This window comes from Acanthaster planci, linkage group LG05 (genome assembly GCF_054643075.1).
Source record: "Acanthaster planci isolate LZ-2023a linkage group LG05, COTS_SCS, whole genome shotgun sequence".
Classification (NCBI taxonomy): Eukaryota; Metazoa; Echinodermata; class Asteroidea; order Valvatida; family Acanthasteridae; genus Acanthaster; species Acanthaster planci.
In genome coordinates, this window is record NC_141781.1 from 6,033,231 (window position 1) to 6,058,998 (window position 25,768).

Below are 25,768 nucleotides of genomic sequence, written 5' to 3' on the forward strand. Positions count from 1 at the left end.
CGACCTTGCGAAAATATTTCCGGCATCGCGAAAAATTCACGACTGGTCGCAGGTTGTGCATTTCACGTAAATACTTTTCTTAAAAACTTAAAGGATCAGTGTGCATCCTGGAATAGCCGATATACTATGACAACAGAGCATGCTACACAACGAATCAGGAATCCAATCGTTATGCAAAATGCCCTCAATCACCTGTTTCTTTGAATACCCTCCAGCTACTGAAAAAAAAATCAGTGAAAAAATTTATAGTTTTGACTTAATATTCACGATGTCTCAAAAATATTCACGACTGCGTTGTGAAAAAATTCACGTCAAAAATACTAACAACCGGTTGCAAATAAATTCACGACGTCCTGAAAATGCCCACGACCGTAGTGAATGAACTAGCGACGCCACAAAAATATTCACCACTCATATGCAGCAAGGTATGAGACGGAGAGAAACCCCCCCTGCTTTATGTTGGTCATTGTCTCGCAGGAATCTGGGGAATTCCTTTCAGACATCTTGGGTGATGTGTTAAGTAACAATAGTCTGGAATGTGTATAGGGGTTGGACATGTTGGGGGGGGTACCCCGCGGTCTCATTTCTTGCTGGGTATATCACCACTAGTCGAGAATAAATTTGCAACATCGCAAAACATATTCAAAATTCGTTATGTCACTTAAGGGCCTACATACTATTCTCCCCTCAAAAGCATGGTTTCCAGACTTAAAGGTTTAGTCTATCTGAGAGGATCTGAATGTCCAGTAGACCTTCGATGACGTCACCAAAACAAATCCTGTTTCTAACATTTTCAAAACTTTCCGAAGTTTTCCAAACGCATTTCCGCAGACTTTCAGATATTATTGTCAATGTTCTCAAATATATACAACTTATTCTTGTATAAATCGCCTTTATTTTCTTATTTCGTTAAGTGCTCCACGATTCTGACAACGTTCTGCAGTCTTTGTAAAATGCTTTCAATACGTATTGTCACTTTTGCACAACTTGTGGTGACGGTGACTTCTTATAAACTTGAACTTAAACTGTGCTCCTAAAACTGGCAAAATCATTCTTTTAAAGAAAAATGCGTACATTAAATCGATTACGAAATGAACAGATTAATGTAGTTATTGAGAGTTAATAAAAGATACAGCTACATTTAAAGAAGAAGTACACTAATCGAATAAAACTGCTTTAGGTAATTCACGAGTTTGGACGTATCCCATAGTTCAACGAATCACTTAAAGACGTAACGCGTCCATGCAACCGTGTATAGTATTTAACTAATAACGAGTTATAAAAGAAAATATTTAAGGTTCAGACGCTGCGACAAAATTGAAGAGAGAACTGTCCACATGCACATTCGGATTGAACTTGTTGAAAACGAAATAAAAAGTTTACTTGTCAACACCAGTTACCACTCTCTTCATAGCACTTTTCTGTGACACACAAACTGGCATAAATCACAGCTAAAGACCGCGATTTGAAGGCTATCCAGTAACAAAGGATTCCATTCCGTAAACATCTTGCAACCTGGAGATAGACTGCTGAAGATAACAGAGTAAGGTCAGTCCAGCAGATTTATGGTTAAGTTTGACTTGTGATTACCTACTATTTTATTAGATTCATAGCGGTCAAATAACATAGGGCCTAAGTTGTTTTTTTTTAATTGTAAACAGCGTAATTTTTAATAATACACATTAAACTATACAGTAACTACTTCACAGTATGAAATGGTTAAAATTAATTGGATTCAGAACAGAATACTCATAAAAATACAGGCGACATGAGAGCTTAACATTAGACAGACTTTCAAATCATTATTTTAAAAATCATCATGGGACAATCGACAAATTGTTGGCAACGGATATAAATGAGGAAAAGTCGACGAACCGCCGCCCATCATTGATCTCTGTACACCGAATGGGAGGACAGCCTTTGGCAAGTTACAGCCACCGGCCGCCATCGTGCTTCATCCAACAAGCTACCAATACCACGCAACCTGGACTACATCGAAGGAGTTGAAGAACGATTTCGTCTTAAAATCGCCGAGGCCAAATTCCCTATGCACCACGTAGCAATAAAGTGCTCAAAGGATGTATCGAGATTTGGCGTTCTGGTTGCAGTTAGACTTAATGGCAAGTCGTAAGACGGCCGCATTTTGTCCGTGAGCTTCAGTCGAAATCCATCGGTGTGGGTCTAATATAACCATGAGACAAGCAACACACAAGGACAATTTCAGATTGATCTTGGACGATTTGGCCAGCGTCTCCGCGCAAATACATGTACACGTGTACCGTGTGGATTGCATGTTGATAACAAACCCGACTCAATACCGACTTGCTACCAAGTCTAGGATGAAGTAAGATGGCCGCCGAGGTTTATCAACGAGCTTGGCCAATCGGTGAACGGCCTCCCATCCTGGGGCGTATTCTTCAAATTCCTTCTTTTTTTGTCTTGCCTGTGCACTTCTTTCTCCCTCGCAATGCCCAGTGATACTCTAACCGGACTTTAACTACAAACGGCTTTCGCATCGACGCCATGCACTGATGCTCTAGTAGCCTGCTGCTTGTCCCTTTTTACGGGGGTCACTGTACGCTATCCATCCATCCTCCGATCTTTTAATAGCCTGTGCGACGGAAATCAGGGTTCTGCTCTCCACCACGTGACCCATGTTGACCAAGCCGTCTACAACATCCTGTCCACAACAAAGTATAAGTACCGACAATTAAACCACATCACGGTGTAAGGTGCCGATTTATAAATGCGTTTTCAGTGCTCCTGTTCCAACATTATAAGTTGCATAAGTTTACAAAAAAGAATACCGATAACCAGCGATGCAAGGAGTGCCCAACGGCCATGTTCCGAATGGTCGACTAAATAATCCAGCATTCCATCGTTCGAGTGACGACGGCCGAACTACAGGTTCGAACTTTAGGCAACTGTATAGTCGTCGCTCGAAATAAAGAGCTCAATAAGTATTACGTACATGTATATTGTAAGACTATGCATGCGCTCTCGCCCGTACTTTTTCAACATAACAGAAATGAATCACAGAAAATGGAAATCAGTCTGTTTTTAGTCCCTTATTTATAGCCTAAGAGGACAACCTAACTCAAGGTGCATTAATTTTGTTTTCATCCTTGTTATTGTGCTATGAGCCTCGATCTGATCCAAGAGGGGGCGCAATTTTCTTAGCAATGGAGGTTCCTTTGGTCGGAAGTGAACTTTGCTGGTTCACGAACGACTATGAAATGTACTGTACGTCGCAAAATGAACACTCCCGACCAATACGGCTCTTTTCAAGAGATGAAAGGGTGCTTCTGCTCGAGGTAAATAGTGAGGATACCCTCATAGATTTAATGGGCCGAATTCTCGACGATGGGCATAAAACTAATGTAGTCATTTTGAGAGGTAGGAGAAAGCCACCGCTACATCCCACAGTGCGCAATGTGGCTACGACAAGTAATAAAGACATACAAAACCGGCTGCAACCACTCCACTGCCGGTCGCAGCCGATCACTTTCGGCCACAACATGAGAATCTTCAAATGAGTTATATACTTACAGTTGGAAACCCGTTTTCGTACACTGCCACATTATTTGGTTGGAGCTGATTGTGAATTCTCTTGTCATCGATGATGTCTTTGAGTGATGCGTCGGTGAAAGCAGATCGCAATGCCACCTGAAATGAAGACCCAAAACGAGACCTACCAGCTTTAGAGAACTAGGCTACCAGTAAAAAAAGTAAGTCATTGCTTTAAAAAGTCTCTTAACTACTATGCCTGAAACCGAGTTCAAAAAATTGGTGAATTCTGAGAACTCTGCGTTATCATTCATATTCCTTTCTGGCTGGTATTACCTACAATTATATACGGAGTTGCAGTTCATTAAATTATTTCTTGAAGGACAGAAGCTTTTGAGTCGGCATCTTCAAACTTCGGTTCATCTCATCTAAAACAAGCAGAACTGAACAAAACGCTTATGTTTGGGAAAATCCATGGGCAGGTTATCAGAGAGAGCTGCGGGTTTTCTTTTTCTTAACCTCACCAACGCATTGGTGGTGATGATGGCGCGACTGCCGGCGCTGCCCACCACCAGCTCGGCGCCACCGTTCTCCTTCACAACGATGACCGGACTCATGGCCGACAGGGGTATCTTTCCGGGCGCCACGTGGTTGGCCGACGAGGCTGGCTGGCTGGACGGAGTGTCAAAGTCCGCCATTTCGTTGTTTAGAATAAGACCCGTCGTGTTCGACAGTATCATGCTGCCAAAGCTGCAAGAAGTCAACAGAGTTGACAGAGGGTGTCATATTTTGACTGTAATCTCTTCATAATTGTTTAAGCAGGGGAAGTTGAATCTTGTAGAAGGTGAAAAAAAAGATGAACCATTCGCTGAGCAATTCAATTTAATGCACACTTGCTCACAAGCAAACTTCGAAAGAGAATCTTTAGAACCGGGTTCCTTGAGGTACCTTCCCTGATTCACTGTCAGGATGGCAAACATAATGAACAGCGGTGTTATGTTTAATGGGAGTTGGCCCCGGGACAGGTGTGAAGTGTTGGTTTCTATATTTGTTCAGGCTGACTGTGATGTTTACGAAAGGGTAAACTAATGCAAATTCGCACACTGCGTAAACGTGTGATGTTGGACAAAAACGTCAGTGTTACAGCTATTGCTGACCTAAACAGCAACTCACAGCCACAGCGCCCTCACTTGTTAGGCCAAGCATTGACAAATTTAAGGTTTTCATCTGAGCAATTTTCAATGAGAGTATCCAGAAAGATGCCTGATAGCTTTCTTATACATTTAACAAGTGCAGATAGTTGCTCAAGACACGTTCACATCAGAAACCTTTGAATGTGTGAACTGATCCGTTCCTTATTAAAATTGTTTACCTACATGACAACCTGTGGCACAAGCAGGTGTATCCATACATCTTTGCTTTGGCACTTACTAATAATTCACCGAACTAGTGACAGATACAGCATTTCCGGACTCGTCCACGACACTTATGTGACAGGTACCCCCGCTGTGAGACGCCGTGTTGAGGAGTGCGTCGTACCCGGAGGCATTGGCGAAGGTGACCGCGTCCTCGCGTATCTTCGCAAAAACTGTTTTGGCATATTCTTCTGATCGCATCTTATCAAGAACCTGCCGTTGGAGGGAGCCAAAAATATTCGCAATGACGTGCTATGAAGTGTATAAAAAGATTTACAAAAATTCATTATGAAGTTGTGTAGTCGATACATGGGACAATATTCATTCGTTTGGAAGTGAAATGGCTTCTTCACGTTGGAATGTAACGTTGTAACGAATAACCTTGTAATTTCCTTGAGTAAAAATTGCAGCTTATTTGAACCTACCCTGCCTGCTGAAGTATAGGTGGAGCTACTGAGTCACTTTTAGTGGGATTTGAGCTGACGTTGAAATGGGATGAGGTGAAGTGAGGTTGAGGTGAAGTGAGGTAGAGATAGAATAAGTGGAAGTAGGATGCTATGAACCCAAATACTACGATGAATTGTTGATTAAGAATTCAAAACGTTTCAATGTCAGTAATGCATGACCCAGATTTGCGATTTTAGACAATGGCTGCCTATCACCAAGGGCAGATACAGGGACAATGTGAGCCATTCCAAGCCCCCTAAATTCGAAACTTTTCTAATTAATTATAAATAAGAGATTTTGGGGGGTTCTCCCTTACAAAAGCTTGCAAAAGGCCCACAAGGTAGCCTCATCCATCAGAAAGGCCATAACAGAGAGCATTAAAAAATTCCAAATCTTTTGCTCCTCCCCCCCCCCGAAAATTTGGTTCTGGGTCAACTCTTATCTGTCACATAAACAGTTTTTAACTGTCAGTGGCTCTCTTCATGCAGCCCCCGCGTGAGACGGCCAAGCATTAAAGAAGACACGCTGAGGTTACGGTTAGGTACCCTTGTTTATTATATTGTGCATCTTTTGCGAGGCTTTATAAACTTTCTGTTGTTCGATCTATTCAGCGGGCAGACCACAGGAACACTTATAGAATAACACCACCTTTATGGTTTTGCTTGGCAATACAATACCAGTTGGCCTGCCTGCTTCGTACACAGACATTGCCATCGAACAATACTCATTTCAAAATGTTCTCATCTTCTCGGACGACGAACTCATTTCTTCATGTTTTGTCTTCTCAGGAGCAAACGTAGAATCGAGCTTTTTTTGGAACAGTGAAAATATTTGAAATCTCAGAATCTCGCAAATCAGAGTATACATGCATATATGAGGGGGAGATTGATCGGCATCGTTGGCGTATCCAAGGGGGCAAGGGCAAGGGAACCCTCCCCCCGTTCACCCTCTGAGAAAAGCAACGCCACTGCTAAGCATGTTCGTTTTTTTAAATCGGCTTCAAAGAACCTTCTGGACTGACTCGGACCAGGTCATCCGAATATTTTAGATATCATACGCGCTTATCAGATGGGAAATGATGCTTGTGCAAAACGACTTCTTATCAATTAAGGAATTTGTTATATCAGCAAGTACTTTCACTTTCGATGTGGAATAATTTCAATGAAAACGTTAATGTCTTCTAGAAAAACTGTATTTTTGCTGCAAAAGAGCGGTTACCTCTTGGACTTCGGGCGTTTCCACATCACCAAGGTAGCTCCGCAAAGCAAAAGCGAACTTGGACGCCTCTACAAACCGATGGTAGGTTTTAATCTGGCGCTCAGTCGTCTCAAAATCAGCTGATGAAATTTTGTAATCTACAGGAACGGACAGCCAAAAGAAAGTGCCAAAACTAGAGAAATATACGGGGGAAGTTTGGAGTACGAAAGATTATGATTAGGCCCACATCGAAAAGGGGCGCATTTGGTTAGTTGAAGGGTGATCTATCAGTTTATAGGCGGGGCAAATGTTGCCTTAGGCAGAGCACTGCATTTCATTTATTTTTGAGTCCTTTTCAGTCATTTTACTGTACTAAAGTACACGAACTTTATTTGGATATACACTATACAACGCTGCAAATACTGCGTTACTTTTTATAACTATCAAGGGCGCTTCAAAATAGCGCGCCTCCAAGAGTTTGCAACGCGTTGGCCAATCACAATGCGCACAATCTGTCGACCCGACGCGCGTTTGGAAAGGATCGACAGATTTTGCGCATTGTGATTGGCCAACGCGTTGCAAACTCGTGGAGGCACGCTACTGTTAATCACCCGAATTAACCTTGCAGTTTTTGCAGTGGGGCCCCTGATGACATCGTTTAGCAACGGGAAGGAACGCATTTCTAATTTTAACATGCTTTCATGTCATGTTTTTATTCCAGCTTTATCTTAATATACTTGTTAACTATTTTTAAATCGAGTCAAAGGGCATGGTTCTGGTTAAACTTTCTTATTCCTTCCTCACAACGGCTAAAATTGGTGTAAAAATAGGTGAGAAAATAGAACCAAAGCCGTGACGCATATGATAACGTTTAAATTTATCCCAGAGACTAATTTCTATGCTTGGTCACTGTCAAGTGCATGCACAAATACTTCAAGGGATCTTACTTCCTAATACATTGATCAGGAACTGAACGACGGGTCCACCCGAGGGTGAAGGCGTGGTCAGGACGCTCCGGCCTTGGCCGATTGGAGCTGCGTTGACCTCCCTCCACTCCGCCTTGTAATCCGCTAGATCGGCAGCGGTGATCAGTCCCCCTGGTGAGAGAAAATTGACGCTGTATAACAACGTTAATCATCTAATTGAGTTTAACATTGCTGAACATGCACAATTTGAACTTATTTTTTGGTAAATTCCTCTCTATAAAATTCTCAGTCTATGTAGGAAAGTTTACGGAAATTGTATCAAAAATTGACGGCTTTCGAAAAGGCTTATCCAACATTCCCATAGGATAAACTACAGAATATGACCTGTTCAGAGATAGGTTCTCTTCACAAGTCCGTCTGGGTCTCTGTCTTAAGTTAAGGCTTTGAAATTCTCTGTTCCTTGCGTTCATCAAACTCCTTGCATACATAAAACACCTCTGCAAATACTACCATAATCTTGTATTTCTTGAACAACCCTTTGTGCCGTCGTCCCATTGATGAGCTCGCTCACACCATTCATTGCGATGGCGCGCAAAGTCCTTGCCAACTTGGGGGCGTACACAGTCTCACCAACCCCCTTCCAAGTGCCGTCTTCATTTGCGTACCTTGTTCTGTGGGAGCAAAAGTGTTTACTGTGAAGAATGATGGACAACGTGAGTCACCGCTGTCAAGCTTTACTTACTTAAACCGTCACTAAATCTGGACTATTCCAACCTTTATACAGAGACAAATTTCTTCCGCCTCGTGCGGGACCAAGAAGAGGGCGCAGTTTTGCTATCAACGAAGACTTCTTTAGTGGGAACTGCACTTCACTGGTTCAGGAACTATGAAATGCATGCATCACATTTGCATCGCTACCAACAAAATGAACACTCTCCACCTACATGGGTCTTTTCAACCGATGAAGGGGTGCATCTGCTCAGGGCAGATAGAGCGTAGTCAAACCCTAGTAAATCTATTTCAACAGATTGAGTCCTTCAAGACTTATTGAAACCCAAAACAGGGAGAAGCAACTGCACTCTCAGTTGTCAGTCATCAGAATGGTATTCAAACACACCAGATACCAAAACAAATACAAGATTTAAATTTCCAAATTTTCAGTCATCTTCCATACCATATTACAAACCTCACACTCCATGAGAGGGGTTAAGCAAATTCTTCCCTCTCTTTCGTGACTAAAAAGTATAAACACTCCTGAATATCTAAAGTGAATCTTTAGGATGTGCTGTAAAGTACAGACTCGTGCATGACATTTAATTAAAAATGCAGGGAAGAATATTCTCATCTCGTTCTATTTACTGATGGCCTAAAAATGCGGCATTAATTGGGTTCATAGCACAGAAAATTATTATTGTGATTTTTTTAAAAATCGTACCACAGGTTGTTGATATGTTTTCTCAAAGATCTTATAATCGCAGATTCGTTGTCGTTAATTTTCGGGGAAAAAAGGAATCCAATTAATTTCCCCTATTCTTGTCCTGATTTCTAGTTTCTCAAATTAAGGAGTGGGGCAAATTCCACTGCAGTAAAAGGATAAACCGGAATACTTACAAAAACCCAGCATGCTCGGGAAGAGTCCAATTGGCCACTCTCCTGCTCAAGATGGAAAGTGCTCGGGCAAGATGAGCGGTGACCGGGAACCCCTCCTCTGCCAGACTAATCACGGGCTGAAACAGTTTTCCCCACGGTAGGCGGCCGTAACGCTGGTGCGCTTCCCACATACCACTCAACTCACCAGGCACAGCTATTGATGTGGCACCTACAAAGCAAAGGGTGAAATCATGAGGTAGGCCTTATATAAAAATTATTTATATCAAACCTTGAAAAAATGTACTGACTGCAGTGACTCATTCAAATTTAATTGAGAAAACAGGTATAAATTTAGACAGTTAAACTTCTATTGCAACGATAAGTTTGCCCTTACAAACATTTTTAGCCCATCGGCTACCTTCAACCTGGCACTAATTTTACAGAGAAATATGAAAGGGCTGCGTAGCACCGTGATAGGAATTTTGACAAAAATATAATTATACAATCAGAGCTGTGAATTGTGTAATTGCCGAGCTTTCGGTAACTGGGTAACAGGGCAAGCACATATAATTCAGCTCTAATTTTACAGTGCCGTGACACTTCGTCTTGAAAAACATGCCGAAGCACGAGTGCATTATATTACAGCTGGAAGAAAGTACATCCCTGGCCACTGTTTTCCTAAAATCGACCAATGAGCGAGAAGGTATCATCGAACTTTTGTGTACAAACTCTTTGTATAACGGTAAGGATGTGGACGGTGGAAGCATGGTGGAGTTTGAGGGTGGAGTCTCTCGAACAGAACTTTTTATTGGCCATTACTTTATGTAGATCGTCGTGCGTACCTTGAAATCGCACGAACACTATGGTTGTTCTATGAGCTACAAGTGCTAGTTTGACATACGGTCATTTCCAGGTTAGCGTTGCCAAGTTAAATCGAACACATCCTAGATATACAGGGCCTGTTTATTTCTCGAAATCCAGATCGCAATAGGTGACACACTATTACCAGAACCCCGCCTGGTGGATGCAGCGACTCAGACTTGGAATTACTGATCGAATCCAAGATCCGTGTGGAACAAACAGGACTACATACTAAACGGATAACGCGACGAGACTTTGGGCTCGAAATCACCATGTGCATTTTCTTTTTTTTTTAATCCAAACTTTCCTTGCGTGTTGGAGACTGACCGAGAGACTTGCGATTTTTTGTCGCAGTGGCCTGTCACGCCCCGAGGTTACAGGCCATCCAAGTTTTTTATTCGTGTCAGCGGTGTTTAAGTGAAATTACCATATCCCTTGCTGTGACTTATGTAGTTGTCAGTCGATATTACTCGAAAACCCAGAAAATTACAAACATGAATAGTGCGCTGTGTAGCAGCGAAATAGATGGCAGCCAAAAATCGAGATATAAATGTGTCATTTGTTAGTGCATGGCGGTGATGGGCGCACAAACTCACAAATTATCCAGCCAAACACTCACCAAATGTTTCCCGGGTCATGTTTGCCGTTGCGGCAGCCGGCGCCCTTTCCCTTGCCATCAAAGCTTCGGCCTTGCCCATGTCCTTGTGGTAGACCAGCATGAACATACCTCCTCCCAAGCCAGAGCTTTGGGGGTTGACTACACCGACACACAGTAGGCTGGTTATGGCAGCATCAACGGCGCCGCCGCCTTGTTTTAAGATATCACTGTGGACAGGATAAAATTCTTCCAATGAAATCGAAAATTACTCTGGGCAGTTTTGGGTCAGTCAATCCAGTGTAGCTGACCTCAGTGATGAACTCAAGTTCCATCACGAAACACTGGAAACAAAACTGATGCCGATTGAACTTGTTTTTAGACAAGTACTCATTTATGCTACATCGTTATCAATTGATATTGACGTTCATGCGAACTACGACCGCTAAAAAAAATGAGTGTCACAATGGTTCAGCCAACCAACTGCATCTTCATGATGTCGAATGAACATCCAACACCGTTTTATATGGGAAGACAATTAATATATTATTTCAAAAATGGTTCAGATTATGAAACTGGTTCAAGAGGGTGGCTTTTTTATTTATAGATTCAGTTATTTCTCTTTATTTTCTGCATTTTCGAAAATTCTTTTTACGATTTTTTAACGTCCGAATAATTCACGTTTAAAAAATCATGACTAATGCAATCATCAACCGCAAAGTCGAGTTTGAAAAGGGCGTCTCGTGTAATACTTCGTTATTTGCACATCGTACACGATTAAAGCACTTTCTCTCAATCTCAATATATTTAACAATCGACATTGCTCAGGTATTTACATTCGGAAACACCTGGGACAGAATCACTTTTCCTATGAATCAAAAACGAGTCAGTGTGTATTAACATTTCATGATGCCCGCTGCGATTTGATAATGCCCACTGAGCCAGGAACCAGAATTCAAAAATGTTCAGTTTCACGTAATCTTAAAATGTCATGTTTCTGCAGTAGGCATACCATCCGATCAATGAAACTCAATGCTTCCCCGAAAGTGGTGGGTTTGCATGTCAAGGTTGCACGTTATGAAAAATTGGGAGTAAAACTGAAATATCAATTCAAGGCCGTTTTAGAAACTAACCTATGGTTCACACTGTCCCATTATGGGTTAATTAATTGATTCATCCTGAAAGAGGAAGGTCAAAAGTTGCAAAGAATATCGTCTTCCTTTTGACATGGCATCGGAGTCGAGACATGTCGCTCTTTGCCCATCGTAACCAGTGCTTAATCAAACACTAACAGTGGACTATAATGATATAATGAGTTTTAACAACAAAAAAGGACATGTAAAACACCCTTCTTGCAGTCATCGATTTATGTCAGCCACTAGTTGGCGTTCTGAAGAGCGGTCCTGAGCAGCAACCCAGCTTCCCCGTCGTATACTCCGGTGTAAAAGGTAAAACTGCCCCCTCCCCAAAATTGTCTGAGTGAATCTGTCCCTCTCCCGGTAAATTTGCCCCCCTGCCAAATGGTAAATATGTCCCCCCCCCCACCTGAGAAATGTATCCCCAGTGCAACGTCACGAGTCTATCACCCAAACTGTAAAGCACTTCATTTCGACTGTTTTCGTGCAGCGTTAATTGGACAGTCACCGTACCCTTTCTAGAATGCTCGTTAACACAGCAGTTGGATGAGGAGGCCTATCCTGGACGCGGGTTGCAACCGAGTCGTGCACACCGGAAAAAATGAGACAGTGACACCGGGCCGGAGTTCAATTTCCCCCCCCCCCGGCCACCAGACAGGTTTACGGGGGCACAACTTGCCGTCTGTGCTGGCTTCCAGTATGAGATCAGACCGGTGTCTCGCTGGCACAGGGAGGAGGAGCTCGTGGTTAATGTTGCCCTCAACTCGTCACATGCACACACGTCAGCTCAGAATTATCATCAAAATAACTCTTCACTTTAAGTAAGTGGATGTTAGGTTCTACAGCTGATGACCCCAGCGTCGAACGCTGTCGTTGTCAACGTTGTGCTGTCGAATTCACAATTTGCTTGCAGTGAAATTCTCAGCTACCTGTTAAAGACCATTTCTTGGCAGGTGGACAGGATGGCTTTAATCAAGAAGGATGGAAACTAATCGAATCGCAGCACTGCCAGCTAGTTTTTCTGAAAGTACCGGACCAAACGAAGCCCTCCGAATCGCCCTAGTTTGCAATGGAGTGTAGGCATCAATATTGAGACCACTGAGCTCATGACTGTTTTGAGAGGTGATCAGAAATTTCAACTATCTTAAAAACTCATTGGTTATAACCCACTAAAACTAAAAGGAAGACATAAGATGGAGAATGAACCCTAATGTGGTGTGTGTCTTAAACACCTGAGAAACTTGTGAGTATTTTTTCCTGATTTTCTTTTAAGTGGGGAGTACTTATCACTTTTGTCTATCGCAGCTTACACTGGTCTGAAACCAAGGCTTAGGCCTACACAATCCTCCACACACGTCTCTCGGTACGTGGGTTACGGTCTGTACATAGACGCATTCAGGACAGGTTGCTTGTCCCGGTGTGTCGGTGACCGAGCCTCACGCAAGGGACCCACGGCCATAGTCTTGGTCAAGACGTTGTTGTGTTTTTGATACAAGAGAGGGCACTCACAAGACGAATAGCTGGAACGCACGAAGCTACGAACCACAACTAGCCACACCAGCAACAACGTCTTGGGAAGTTGGTCATAAGACCTCTCACTAATGAATTCATAATTATGCACGCATGCGCACAAATGTTCTTTAGTGACAAGAATGTGGGAAGTGACTAGATACTAAAAAATGTGAGCAGGCCATTGAAAAAGTACAGGGATGCGACTTCGACGATCATTTTCTCTCAGGTTTTCTGACTTTGTTCATTTTTTTCTTCAGAAAATCCCATTAAATCGTTTTGGCTAATATTTAAGTGGAATTGCTCTGTTAAGAGATTTTAAAATCGTAATTTTTCCTGTGGGCACGAGATCGTCGTTTCTTAGTATGGCCCCTTCCACCATAAGTAGTATAAACTGCATCATTAGTGTTCTTGGAGCCAACCTGTGCACTTTGTAAAAACACGTACCGATGTTCAATATGCATGTACATGTACGTGTACATGTATACTGTACTGTATACATGTACATGTACGTACCATTGCACTTGGTCATAGCTTAGAGTACTACCGAAAAAATGGTATTCAGTTGTTGCGTTTGGGGTTGTCCAACTTACAAGACAAAGTGCAGATTCCCAAGAGAAAGAGGTCATATTCTTCAGGTTTCCCAAGTGCAGAAAGCAGCGAATCGAATGGGTCCAGTACCAGTACATGTACATGGAACCGTGGAGGTAGCGTTAAATGTTAAACACTTTTCCAAAAGTGAAACACGTTTAGCTCTGTAAAATCCATTTAGCATTTAAACACAGTCATTTCAGTGTAAATATCTAATGGGGTCATGGGTGACACGTTTTTTAAAAAGTAGGCACAAAAAAGTGTCAAGACAAAATAGTGTAGTAGTCACCACCCCAGTCGCTATACCTCGCGGAGGCAGGAAAACATGCTCCGCTATAACCTGTTTAAGAATAGGCATACTGGCCAATGGGCCAAGTCAAAAAGGCCTTGCCAAGAGGCCAACGTGTCAAGCGAAAACATTCAATGCAAGACCTTTTTCAACTCTCCTCTTTCCTGAGTATTTCTCGGCCCAGTTGCGAAGATGCATTCCAACCGATCAACAACTCCATGTTTTATTGTCACCATGTTGCAAGCGATGCAAATTACGACCAGTGTCAAGGGAACGCCAATAAAACATTTCAGTGATAGGGTTTGAATATGCTTATCTACAAACTAACAAATGAAATTCATTTTGAAACAATTTTGATTTACACTGTGCAAGGTCATGGATTATACAGCCACACCTTACGGTCGATAGTGATTGTAACTTCTTTCACGGGCACAACGACCATATCACGCGCGTCCGGCTGAGGTATATGCCACAGTTGTCTTCGCTAAAGCTGCGTGTGTAAACCTTAGCTTTCTCCATTCTATAACAGTGCTTATTACCCAGAGACTTAGTGCTGCATGCTACTTTAATCTACACGAGACCTTGACTGGGCCAAGTGGACGCGTCATCTGGCATGCCTATAGGTAGGGCCCGTGTTTTCCTTGAATAAATTTACATAGAAGAAAATGGCCAATAAGCAAACTTTTCTCGCAATGATGTCCTTCATCAAATTTTGGGTTGACAATTCAATCAGAGAGGGCCTCGAAGTGAATTAGAGTGGCCGTGACTGAAATTCATTTAGCAACTTGAAATTACGACTACGGTAGTGGCTGTAGTGCTGCAACAAGTATAGACTCGAGAGTAATTTCTCATTTCAAGCCGCAGCCAAGTAATTCGAAAAAGGCTTGTCTTTTTCACATCATACGAAAATCACGGACAACTTTAAATGTTCAAAATTGTGCATTTTTCATTAAGATTAATCAAACACTGATGAACGATTTTCCTACACATTAGGATGAGTAGAAAACCTACAATTCACCGCATGACCATCTGAATCAACATTTAGAAAAATATATGTTTAGATTTGGCACAAATCTTCTTTTTTTTCTGAAATGTGGATCCATGTTTTTGGTATAAAGCTAATTAGGTGTTTGTGCTTTTGTTTTTTTAAGCACAAAAACCAAAACAGAAAACATTAAAATAAAAAAACGATCAGAAAATGCGAAACGTCGCCGGCAGAAGGGCACTTGACTATCCTACCCCCGCTAGACACTCTCCCAGTTTCGAAGGTATTTTTTTAAAGTCCGTCCAAAGGTCACCTTTATTCTTTTCACAATGTGCCCTGTATACTCACCGCCCCATCTCAGAGCAGATCCCAACATCTGCTGCGACTGCCGCCCTCCGAAAGCTCCCTGAAGTCATCTTGGTACCGGTAGTCACCACCTCTCCATCGCGGGACACGGTCACCGCTACGACCACCATGAAGGTGATTGCAATGGTGATGGCTACCACCAAGACAATGACCCGCTTCATCAAACTGAATTCACTGTTATGTAAGAAAAGATCGAATAAACCTTTTACCAACGGTGCATTCCTGGCACTGCGGGAACTCCGCGTAGTTCTAGGTGTTGTTTACAGGAGAGAGCCAAAACGACAAATAAGCCGAGACCTTTCCGGGATTAAGACCGAAGGCATTGTTTTCCCGATACAAAAAAGAAACTTTAATCCCTGCACGGCGAAACCGACGGCGTGCCAGAAATACGTTAGAAACCTATAGACGAACGAGCAGAAAAAAATGAACAACCGAATTTCCTTAAGCTGCAGTTTCGTGGGTCGTCTTATGTTCTTATTCATCTTACCTTCCCCTCCTTTTCTTTTTGCTTTCTGTCGGTCGCTCCAAGTCCGGAACCTCCACTCGTACAGGGCAACTTTCCTCATCTTCTGCAGCGCTTTCGTGGTCATCGTCTCGGGAGGTGTCAATTGGCTCGGCAGCTTGAGCCTCGCCCAGCTCAATGTCGTCCATGCTCGCTGTAAATCTGAAACTCGCGTAGAAGTGCTTCTTGTCAGTGCTCTTTTCCTGATCCTGTTCAAACCATGCTCAAAAGCACAGTGTCCATGCAGCCCACGCGTTGCGCTACCCCTGACTACTGCTAAAAACCACAACTAAACGAGATATTGACGAGATAATTGCAAGCCAGCAGGTCGGTTTGTTCAAGCATGGTTCAAGTTAATAGACTGCGATCCGCTTGTGTGGATTCTTATCAGTGACGTCATGTGCGTTTGGTGACGCTACGTAGTCCGATTTCAATCATGAGAAGGACCTAAGGGTATGGTAGAACTGCCTCACAACTGCCATGATTCTAAACAGCTCGCTTCATTACGGTGGAAGTTTGAGTATCAACAAAATTTATATTAGGGTTCCGTTCAGCTTTACTGTTAAGCTTGCGTAGGCCCTACTAACCCAGTACATGTAGCGTTCGGAGGAACTTTATCAACAAACAATGCGCTGCCTCGAAGTCGAAGGTCGAAAGTCAACAATAAAAAGGTCAGCCAGTAGGTTAGGCGAACCTGGCTCGCGCATGTGAGGACGTGGCACCATCCAGTTCAGCGACCCGAAACGCAGTTCATCACGTGCAATTGTACATGTACATGTGCACATGCACTACATGTACAAAATACATGTTACTGTACAAATGGGCAAGGGAATTGTGTACATGTACATGTGATCATGATATCCATTTTAGGATACATAACACAACCCATATATTCTTGGGTTGTCACATACATCTCAAACGTTTTCTTTATAATGATCGGAGGCTGAATGTACATTGGAAAGCTTATCCGGGTTTCCTCAGCCTGAATTCTTTTCGAGGAAATTACTCATCTGAGGTGGTTTCACCGTGTACATTCCCCATGACCGAGACGATCACGTCGAATTGCATACATGTACATGTACGTTTACATGTACATGTACAAAGTGACTGTACATGTACAGTACGTGTACATGTACATGGTGACCTTACGTACATGCACATCAAGGAGCTATAATGCGTACATGAAGAACCTTGCTAGATGCCGGCCCACAATGATTACCGTGCTTCTCATGTCATCATTTCGTGCGCAGGCCATGACCATCGATAGCGTTTACTACCAGTCACGATTCGTCTATAGCCACTTTACAGCGAAAATTGGCATTGTGATTTTTCTCTTTTGGCTAAGGCCTGCAATGAACTTCTGTGTAGTATGCGTGGAACCTTATTTCCACCAACACCGCTTAGTAGGCTATTCCTGAGGTCCCCTCATCCTTGAAACTTTCCAGCTGATTTCCGCTTTTCAGTTGAATAGCCCTTAACTACTTGTAAGCAGGGTATAAGGTGATCCAGTGTGTCTTTCTGCACGGTCTGGTGTTGGTATATGTACTCCGTAAACCATAATTTATTCCTCATTGGGTGAGCAATTAAACTCCGTTAAAATACAAAGTTGGGACAGTAGAATCATGGCCCAGCAGTTAGCACCAACAAGAACAACTTATCTAGGCGGGCGAAGTGGTCAGTTTCCTGCACACGTATGTAGTGTCGCTCTTCGGTTTTACCGATATCATTCTCGTTTTCACGGATCATCAAATGCGCACAGAACCGAACTCAATTTGAACCTGCCACTGCCAGAGAACTATGAAGTGCACCTATTGGCAGGAATATGAAATGCCATGAACTTCGCGTCTATACGTACAATCGAACTTACAACAATGAGGATGAAGGTGATGTCTTTATATACAAACAGAAGCGTTAACAGACGCGATGTTTACCCTCTGTGAGTCAACTTGAAACCAGGACGGAATAGAAAATACGAGGCATGAGTGTTACCAAATTGTACTTCACACCCGTATGTTTCACCCCATAGGACCTGTGGACGTTTAGTTTTTGTTCTCGCGCATGCGCAGTGGCTATTACCATGTCGGCTACTCAAAAATTGTGGTAGCCGCGGCAGACGACGCCCGTCCATGTTTTCCTGCGTCGGAGGCCCCACGGTGTATTATTTGCCACTTAATTACAAATTAAAGAGGAGGGATAAATTTCAGGGAGCGTGCTAAATAAAAATGACTTCTGTGTGAAAAAAATAAATTGAAAACGAAGCATTTCACAAGAAAATTGAATTTTTACGAAAGAACATCGAACCGGTCAGATCACGTGTAAATTATGCCCTCATTTGCAAATTTTCACGCATTTGTTTGAAATATATCTCCACTTTTCCCAGAGAAACGTTTTACTCCACCCAAACGACAGATATTTGCCCTCAGTTTGTTAGTATATATTGTCAGTTTTCAGCCGGCAAGAAGTCTGACGTTTGAGATTTTTGGAAGACCCTAAATAACCGCCGTTCACGCAGAACACGTAACAAGTCGTTGCTTTCATTGGTTAGCTGAAACAAGACTGGGAGAATATCTTAATAAGGGTTTATTTTAGCTACCCAAAAAGGCAAAAAGTGAAAATTAAAACTAAATAAGTCATTGAACATAATTAATTGATAGATCACCAGCCACAGATATTACCTAACCAATAGGCGTGCGTTTTTCAACCTCGCAAATTTGAACTTGACGCGCCGTCACAGACTATGAAATTGAAATACACCTGTTACCCAGTACATGGCTTCGCTTGGATCCAGTTGGTACAGCAATCACTTGACGCACCTAGAAAAGCTTTGTAGGCTTTGTGGTAAAAAGCATCAAAGTCGCCAGCAAGAAATGATGAAGAAAACCTCTAAGAAAGTTTCAGAATACGAAAGACAAGGAGGATGTCCATCCAAGGCATATGTACAAGGTCTGCAATACGAAGTGCCTTAACAGCATAATAACAGCATAAAACGCGTCCCACATGAGTGGAAACCTCACCCAGCATCAGAACAAGAGAAATGTGAGGTCTGCAGCAACTATCGCCAGCTAGCTAAAGGTGGATGAACCGCGTAAGGTACTTACTTGTCGGCTCTACTGCTAAACTTCAACCAGTCATGACACCCGACCATCATTTCACTGCACTAATTGATCCCTGTGCTACCCCTGTTTCCTTGCAGGGTTTAACACCGATTTGTTCAGTTTATAAATGCCCTGTGTGTTCCCAATTTCTGGTAAACCCTGTCCAGACAGAATGTCAGCATATCTTCAGCTTGGAATGCATTTGGCCCATGTTCTCAGAGAACCCGACAATCGAATGCCCGGCATGCAAGGACCAAGTTCCCTTCCTTTTTGTACAAAGGGTGAGTGCCTGTTTCTTGCAAACACTCAACTTTGCATGTGTAGAGTGCGATGTATGTCACACAAAGCTTGTATAATCAGAACTTGAAAAGAACAGTCACCAATGCTCAACAATGTCTCCATCGCCGACATCAGTGGAGTGTTCTTTATTCATATCCTCTCCAAGCGACCCCCTAACACCCAGGACTGAAAAGACTGGGACAGCTATGCTGAAGAGGAAACTTGCCAAGTCAGATGATGGAATCACAGCATAGTTTAAAACTGGTGGGCAGGTGGGTTGTAACTTTTGTTTCCCAAACCCAAAAGCACACATCACATATTGTTTGAGACATTTTTCTGAGGCTTGATGCAAAAATTGCATGAATTTCACAATAAATTCACTGTTTTATTCTGAGAGCTTGGAAGTACTTCCATTCATGTAACTACAAAGATGAAACTCACTAAGTTAATTACAATTTTTCACTGAAATCATGCTTTTTCAAAATTCTTGATATTATAAAACTCTGACAGTAGTTTTGATGCAGGCACTGCCACATTGTGATGTTGAGTCTTACGAGACAAATTTATTTGGGTTTAATATATCATACCAAAGTTCTCATTTTGGAAAATACAATAGCTGTATCAATTAAAACAGTCATCGCCACAGGGAATTTTATCTCAGTAATGTTTAAAATGTTTTCAATGATACAAATTGAATGAAGAAAAATAATATTTAAAATTATTTTTGTGATTATTATCTCGTTTATAACCTACACACCTTTATTTGGAGAAAATAACCCTTAAATTCATAATTGTATTCACGCTGGTCCCAAGTACGTTAACAATGCCAGAAGGGCCATAATATTGTGTCTTTTGTTGTACTTCACTCCACAGTTATAATACAAATGAAAACAGGCACGTCACTGGTGAATGTAGTATAGTGTAGTATATTTGTTTTACAGACATTGTAAATGTATTTTCATACTGTTAACTTTTCGCAATTTCCTTTAGAATCTGGTAGCACAGTGGATTCCTCAAAAACGTGCATCACATGACACTGCTTCAAAAAAAAAACAAGACTGAGGAGAAAAGCCACTCTGAGCAAAGTCAGGAGTCAAACAAGTGGCGTTGACCGGAGACCTCCTGTCAGCAAGACAGTCAAGCAATTCCACATCCCTGACGGCAAATTCTTGTCAATGAAGGCCAGTCTGTCACTGAGCTGGAAAAAAAGCAGAGAGCTAAAAAGGTTTGGACTATTGTGACACCTCAAATATTTTCAAGAAATACAGGGGACTTGAGTGTAGTGTTAATCCAGTGAAATCCTTAGATACTGAGCCCAAGATTAAGATCAACTATTTTAAGACTTAAAGGTTTTCATGGTGAAAGAAACTAGATCTATAGTAAAGATTGCGGTAACACCATGTATTTATCTCTTCTTTGAGTATGTGTGGTTCTGAGAAGAACCGGGGAATAACTGCCAGAGCAGTCTCCTGAAGACGGACAGAGTACACTGTTCGAAACGTCGAGTTATTCCCCGGTTCTTCTCAGAACCACACATACTCAAAGAAGAGATAAATACATGGTGTTACCGCAATCTTTACTATAGATCAACTATTTTAACTTTAAACATAAGATCCCTATGGCAGCAGTGGGCATAGAGAGCATTTTCAGCTTGGTAATGGGTATCAAAGCCATTGCTGGGGGGGACACAACTGGAAATGGTTCAATACTTTGTTGTAAATATAAGCAGCAGTAAAATAATAAGTATAAAAAAACTTCAAATTTAAGTTTTAGTGTGTCATGGATTTCGAGACTTTTGAGGAAAGTACAATTCCCATACAAAATGGCATATTTGTAACACCCCAAATATTCAGCAAAGAAAATTAAAAGAAGAAAGCACACTAGGTGTTTGAATGGTTCAAACCTCTGCACTAGTAAGCAGGAGGTCATGGGTTCAAGTCCCACCCGAGTAAGCATGGGAATCTTTTCATAAGTTCTCAGACAAGTGCCAAGTATAGAGTGTTTATGAATATACGATGATGTAAGGACAAAACTTGAAGTTAAGTTCAATCATTACTGCAGTACATACATGTACATTGTTTTGCACTATTGGCAGACATTTCAACTTGGAAGTGTTCCTCTTTGGTGATTACCAATACTTATGCAAGATGTATGGCATCACAGGAGCAACAGGTATGTGAACACTAGGAATGTACAGTATTTGAGTCCACTTCATCCAAATCTATGTGGAACTGAGTCACTGAAGCCTCCAATTCAAGCCACACATGAACCCTCTTTGTCTGCATCAAGTTTAAGTCCAAGTCCAATTTAATGAATCTGATCTGAGTCCAGATTTTGAAATGATTGGTAGCTTCTAATCATAAAAGGTATCTGGACTTGAGTCAATACCAGACTAACAGTAAGTCCTATACATTTGATGCTTTACTTTTATTTATATAATTCTGTATTTAATTCTGTATTATGTCACATGGGAAGCTTTATCAGCTGCTGGTGAAATGTTCTCTGTGTAAACCATGCAAACCATCAATTTTCAAAATTGAAGGTATTTATAAAAAAACTCGGTAAACATGTGCTTTTTTACTTATTAGGCAGACATGCTTGTCTATAACTGCAATGCAACAAGGGATGAGATGAAGCTGTCAAGAGGTCATCGTCCCCCTGCCCAACTCAGGAGCCTGGAAAGCATGGCCCATGACCTCTCAGAGTTTAAAGGATGTGGTGGCAAGGCACAACTAGCTAAGAATTTCAACAACATCATCCGACCACCCTTACTTCCAGTTCCTCTCATCTATGTAAGCATTCTTTTGAAACAGTTTCCTTGCGTAGTGCCATAACAGAGGGCGTGCAAGGTACACTGACTCCTCGACCTGTTTCATGATGCAAAAATGCCTGAGAAATTTCATTTGTAAATGTACTCCCCTTATAAATCTACAGTCTGTCCTAACAGCTACAGATGCCTAAGTTTAGCTGTGATGTGGACCCCATTTCTCTGTCTCTGCTTTCAATCAGGTCTGTCCACCAGAGCTGCACATCAGTCTTGGTTTGTTCCCGAAGCACTACAACAATTTAGAGAGAGCGTGTAATAGTCTGGATATCTGGATCAGTCCAGCAAATTGCTTCAGGTGCAGCATATCAATTTTGGCCAAATAAAGCATTTACTGCCCACACTGAGAACATCCAGGCAGCCATGTTACTCTAGGAGGAAGCAGAGGCATGGAAGAACAATGCAGCTTCTCTTTAGGAGCAGATCTCTGCAATGGTTATCCATGATGAGGAGGATTCCCCAGTGGTCGAGTTACTGTCTGATGCTGTTGCAGACAGCATGGCCAAATATGCAGAAAAGGTACACAAAATTTTATATGCCAAAACATGTATGCACTTTATTTACATTTTTGCCTGCACGCTTTAGTTTTTTTATATTGTGTAAACATAAGAAATCAGCAGCATCAGAACTACGAAAGAAGTGCCATCTAAATTCTGGCCAAGGACCATTGACGGCTCAACTAGACAAGACCCTACAAGAGATTGAAGTGCATCGCCAGGCCTACCATGGCAAAGTATTCGTTGGCAATTACATACATAAGTGTTGTAAGGTAGGTCAATAATGTTAAGAACTGATCATGAAAAAACACTACTATTTTAACCAACAGGCACATTTAGGTATCATTTATTAGCAACTGCTTTTTTTTTAAACACAGGAAAAAAACATCAAGAAACTTACATTTATTGTCAAAAGGGCCGAGGAGATTTGCAGTGACCCACATGTAACTAGGACTGCTCAGCAACTGGCAACCAAGTATAAGCACCTATTCGTTCTTTGCGGCCAGTGTCACAACATGTACAACCTGGCTAGGAAACTGGAGGAAGCAGAGATCAAGGAACTTGGTAAATATTCTGTTTTTTGTATCGATGATAAGATTCCTGACATTTTTTATTTGAATCTGCTTGAAACAAACCTCCATAGTGCTATTTTTTTCATTTAAAACGAAAGAAAATTTTCCTCCCTTGAATGAATTTTGCATTCGAGTATTCAAAGTTGAATAATAATGTTCGAAAATCGATCAAACATTCGGTTACATGTATTCAGATATTCAGCACAGCCTTATTTCCGTGTATGTAGTTGTTGCATGATGAAGATTTCAGACCAAACTACAAGAGGCCACAAGCTGGTTCCTACAGTTAAAACATAGAAAAACCTTATGGTCCTAATTTGGTACCGTACTACCCCCAACGTTTTTATTCCTTTTCCTTTATTTAATTCCTCAGATGGCTACATTCAAGAATACTTATAATTCTTCTGGTGTAACTTCCCCGAGGAAAGCGTAACTCCAAAAATGCATCTCTTGGAAAAGGACGTTATTCCATCCATTTCACGTTGAAAGGTTGGCCTCGGTTTCCATGGAGAACAGGGCAGGGAATCTGTTCATGCCAGATTCAACAGTATAAGGCAAAGCATTGGAGGTATCAGTGATGAGGTAGCCATCTTGAAGTCAGTGATGACAACTCACGGGATACAGAAAAACCCTGACAAATTTAACTGATTTACAAGTACACATAGGCCTAGGCCTACCATTCCAACTGCACAAATTTGAGTTGAAAGTGACCACAAGAAATAAAATTAACAGAAGCACTTCAAATATCCATAAATCCAAGCCTGCTCTCCAATGTTGTTACAAAGAAAACTGCAGCTTGTACGGAAAAACGTTTCATCCTGACTCCACTTCAGCAGTTGTGTAAAAAGTCTATGGGGAGTGAAGAGAATTTTGTACGTATTTCCCAACAACATGGGTAAATGTTTCTCAAAGTCCAGAATTCATGTCTTTCCAGTATTTCTGTAATGACTGACTTTATGATGAGAAAAGTGGAGACAGGATGCAACATTTTTTTTCGCTTGTGCAACCATGGAGCTATTGGTGCAACTGTGGATCTTGACATAACAATGTACTGCATTGACGAAGGCCCCCTTGAACAATCGCCCGTATTTTTTGTTTGCCTATACCACGTATACTTTATAGTATCATTGATAAATGATAGTACCATGGCATTGGCAACCCATAAAGCACAGAGTAGATCTGCAGGCTGTGCAGGCTGGTAAAGCCTAGCTAATAGTTAACAGGCGACTGGAAAGGTATCGTACTTGTACATGTACATGCTGACACAGGAATACATGTATGTGCAAGTACATGTACTTGAAGGCTACATTAACGTACACAGACGTATGGTACATACACGGTGTCTGTGACTGTAAAAACAGGTGAATAAAAGCTCACCTCTTTCTTTTAATGTACTTCTTGTTCGTGTGAGATTCTCTCCAAATGTTGTTTATATCTTTCTGAAACGTATTTTTATCATGACAGACCTAGGAAAATTGGAGAAAGGGTCAAATTTCCCCCTCAAAAAGCAAGCATTTTTTGCATTTGTATGAAGCACTTTGGAAGTACACGATGCAGATCAAACCCAACATAAGGCACTGATTCTTCATTTTTGCACACTGTCACCGAGTGATGTTAAATCGAATTACTTTTAAATTAATAATACCGTATAATTTTGGCCCTAATTGTTGAAAAGATAAACATGGTATTTAGTAGTGAAACAAGATTTTATTTTCCTGAGCCGCCACACCCAAACATTCCTGAAGTCAGTCAACCTTACCAGAATGATGGGCTGAGTGCCAGTTGAGTTGTCATCGGTAGATGTAGCCACTTATGCATTAATTTGAATAATGAATATTTATGAAGGGTATAGTACACAAAACATTTTGAGTTCTTTGGAATAAGGCGTGGCAGTGCTGGAATTTTTCCTTCGGGTTTAAAAGAAAAGATATGGGTGATGTGATCAGTTCATTGCTGGATTCCGAGGAGAGGGCAGCGGCCAGCCTCGATGACTTGTAGTCGTGAGTTGAGTTAGTCTTGAGATGAGTGACTTCTAATTATGCAAGTAGAATAAACTACATGTACATTTAGACTGTTCTGAGAAACGGAAAGCCAGGAAACGCCCAGTTCCTGGTTTTACTTTAAGAGGAAGAGGGAGTCGGTTACCGGTGGTGACAAAAGGGTTGGACCGCGGCGACGGGACGCAGAAACTTGCCGAGTCAGCCACAGGCCACAGAAGCCGACTACAACGTAAGAAACAGAAGCAACATGGTGGCGGGACATTGAGGCGCTCATCACCTCATTTATATTGTAATCAATAACAATGTTAATGTAAGAAATAATCCTTATTTTATGTTCTTTTATAAATAAATGTAAATATTGTACAGGCAAAACAAATTTCCAGCAACAGGTGTGTATATATTCGTGTCTCAGCTACCAAAGGTCTGTCCCTAAGGGTAGGACAACTCTAGGGGTGTGACATACACCAAATCTTTCACAAAGGTAATTTAAGGGCTTAAAGTAAATAAAAGTCACAAAATGACAAAGAATAAAGTTAAAGCAAAGCTGATAATAGCCGATTCATTCTGTGCTTTAAAACGCGAAAG

General features: G+C 41.7%; 2 protein-coding genes and 1 long non-coding RNA gene across 6 annotated transcripts in view; 1 reads left to right on the forward strand and 2 right to left on the reverse strand.

Moving 5' to 3' along the window:
- Positions 1–866: 866 nt before the first annotated feature.
- LOC110987616 (glutathione hydrolase 1 proenzyme-like) lies at positions 867–16,721 on the reverse strand. Its single transcript, XM_022250495.2, has 11 exons — positions 15,902–16,721; positions 15,397–15,588; positions 10,563–10,768; positions 9,104–9,311; positions 8,003–8,163; positions 7,514–7,663; positions 6,588–6,724; positions 4,939–5,135; positions 4,032–4,257; positions 3,550–3,666; positions 867–2,680 (listed from the first exon to the last, which is right to left on the reverse strand). Exons 1-11 carry the CDS (start codon positions 16,063–16,065, stop codon positions 2,537–2,539), a joined length of 1,902 nt encoding a protein of 633 aa, XP_022106187.2. The 5' UTR covers positions 16,066–16,721; the 3' UTR covers positions 867–2,536.
- The window catches only part of LOC110987626 (glutathione hydrolase 1 proenzyme-like), a 28,933-nt gene continuing 15,767 nt past the window's right edge, over positions 12,603–25,768 (forward strand). Inside the window, exon 1 of one of the 3 annotated variants that reach the window (XM_022250524.2) lies at positions 12,603–12,917. The gene's annotated coding sequence lies outside the window, so the exon portion shown is untranslated. Of the gene's footprint in view, positions 12,918–14,533; positions 14,687–25,319; positions 25,413–25,768 lie in introns of those variants that run through there. The other 2 variants (XM_022250509.2, XM_022250517.2) reach the window with 2 other exon arrangements.
- LOC147799039 (uncharacterized) lies at positions 19,651–24,518 on the reverse strand. Of its 2 annotated transcripts, none has more exons than XR_015425206.1 (2): positions 23,012–24,518; positions 19,651–22,157 (listed from the first exon to the last, which is right to left on the reverse strand). It is a non-coding gene; the product is annotated as an uncharacterized LOC147799039 (long non-coding RNA). The 2 variants fall into 2 exon arrangements; XR_015425205.1 differs by having other exon boundaries at positions 19,651–22,598.

What these genes read in the sequence shown, in the direction of transcription:
- LOC110987616 (XM_022250495.2), bottom strand. Translation starts at nt 16,065, where the DNA reads ATGGACGACATTGAGCTGGGCGAGGCTCAAGCTGCCGAGCCAATTGAC. An exon ending in CCCGAGCATGCTGGGTTTTT is followed by an intron (nt 8,164 to 9,103) that starts GTAAGTATTCCG and finishes TTGCTCCCACAG; the next exon opens with AACAAGGTACGCAAATGAAG. An exon ending in CCTGATCAATGTATTAGGAA is followed by an intron (nt 6,725 to 7,513) that starts GTAAGATCCCTT and finishes CCGTTCCTGTAG; the next exon opens with ATTACAAAATTTCATCAGCT.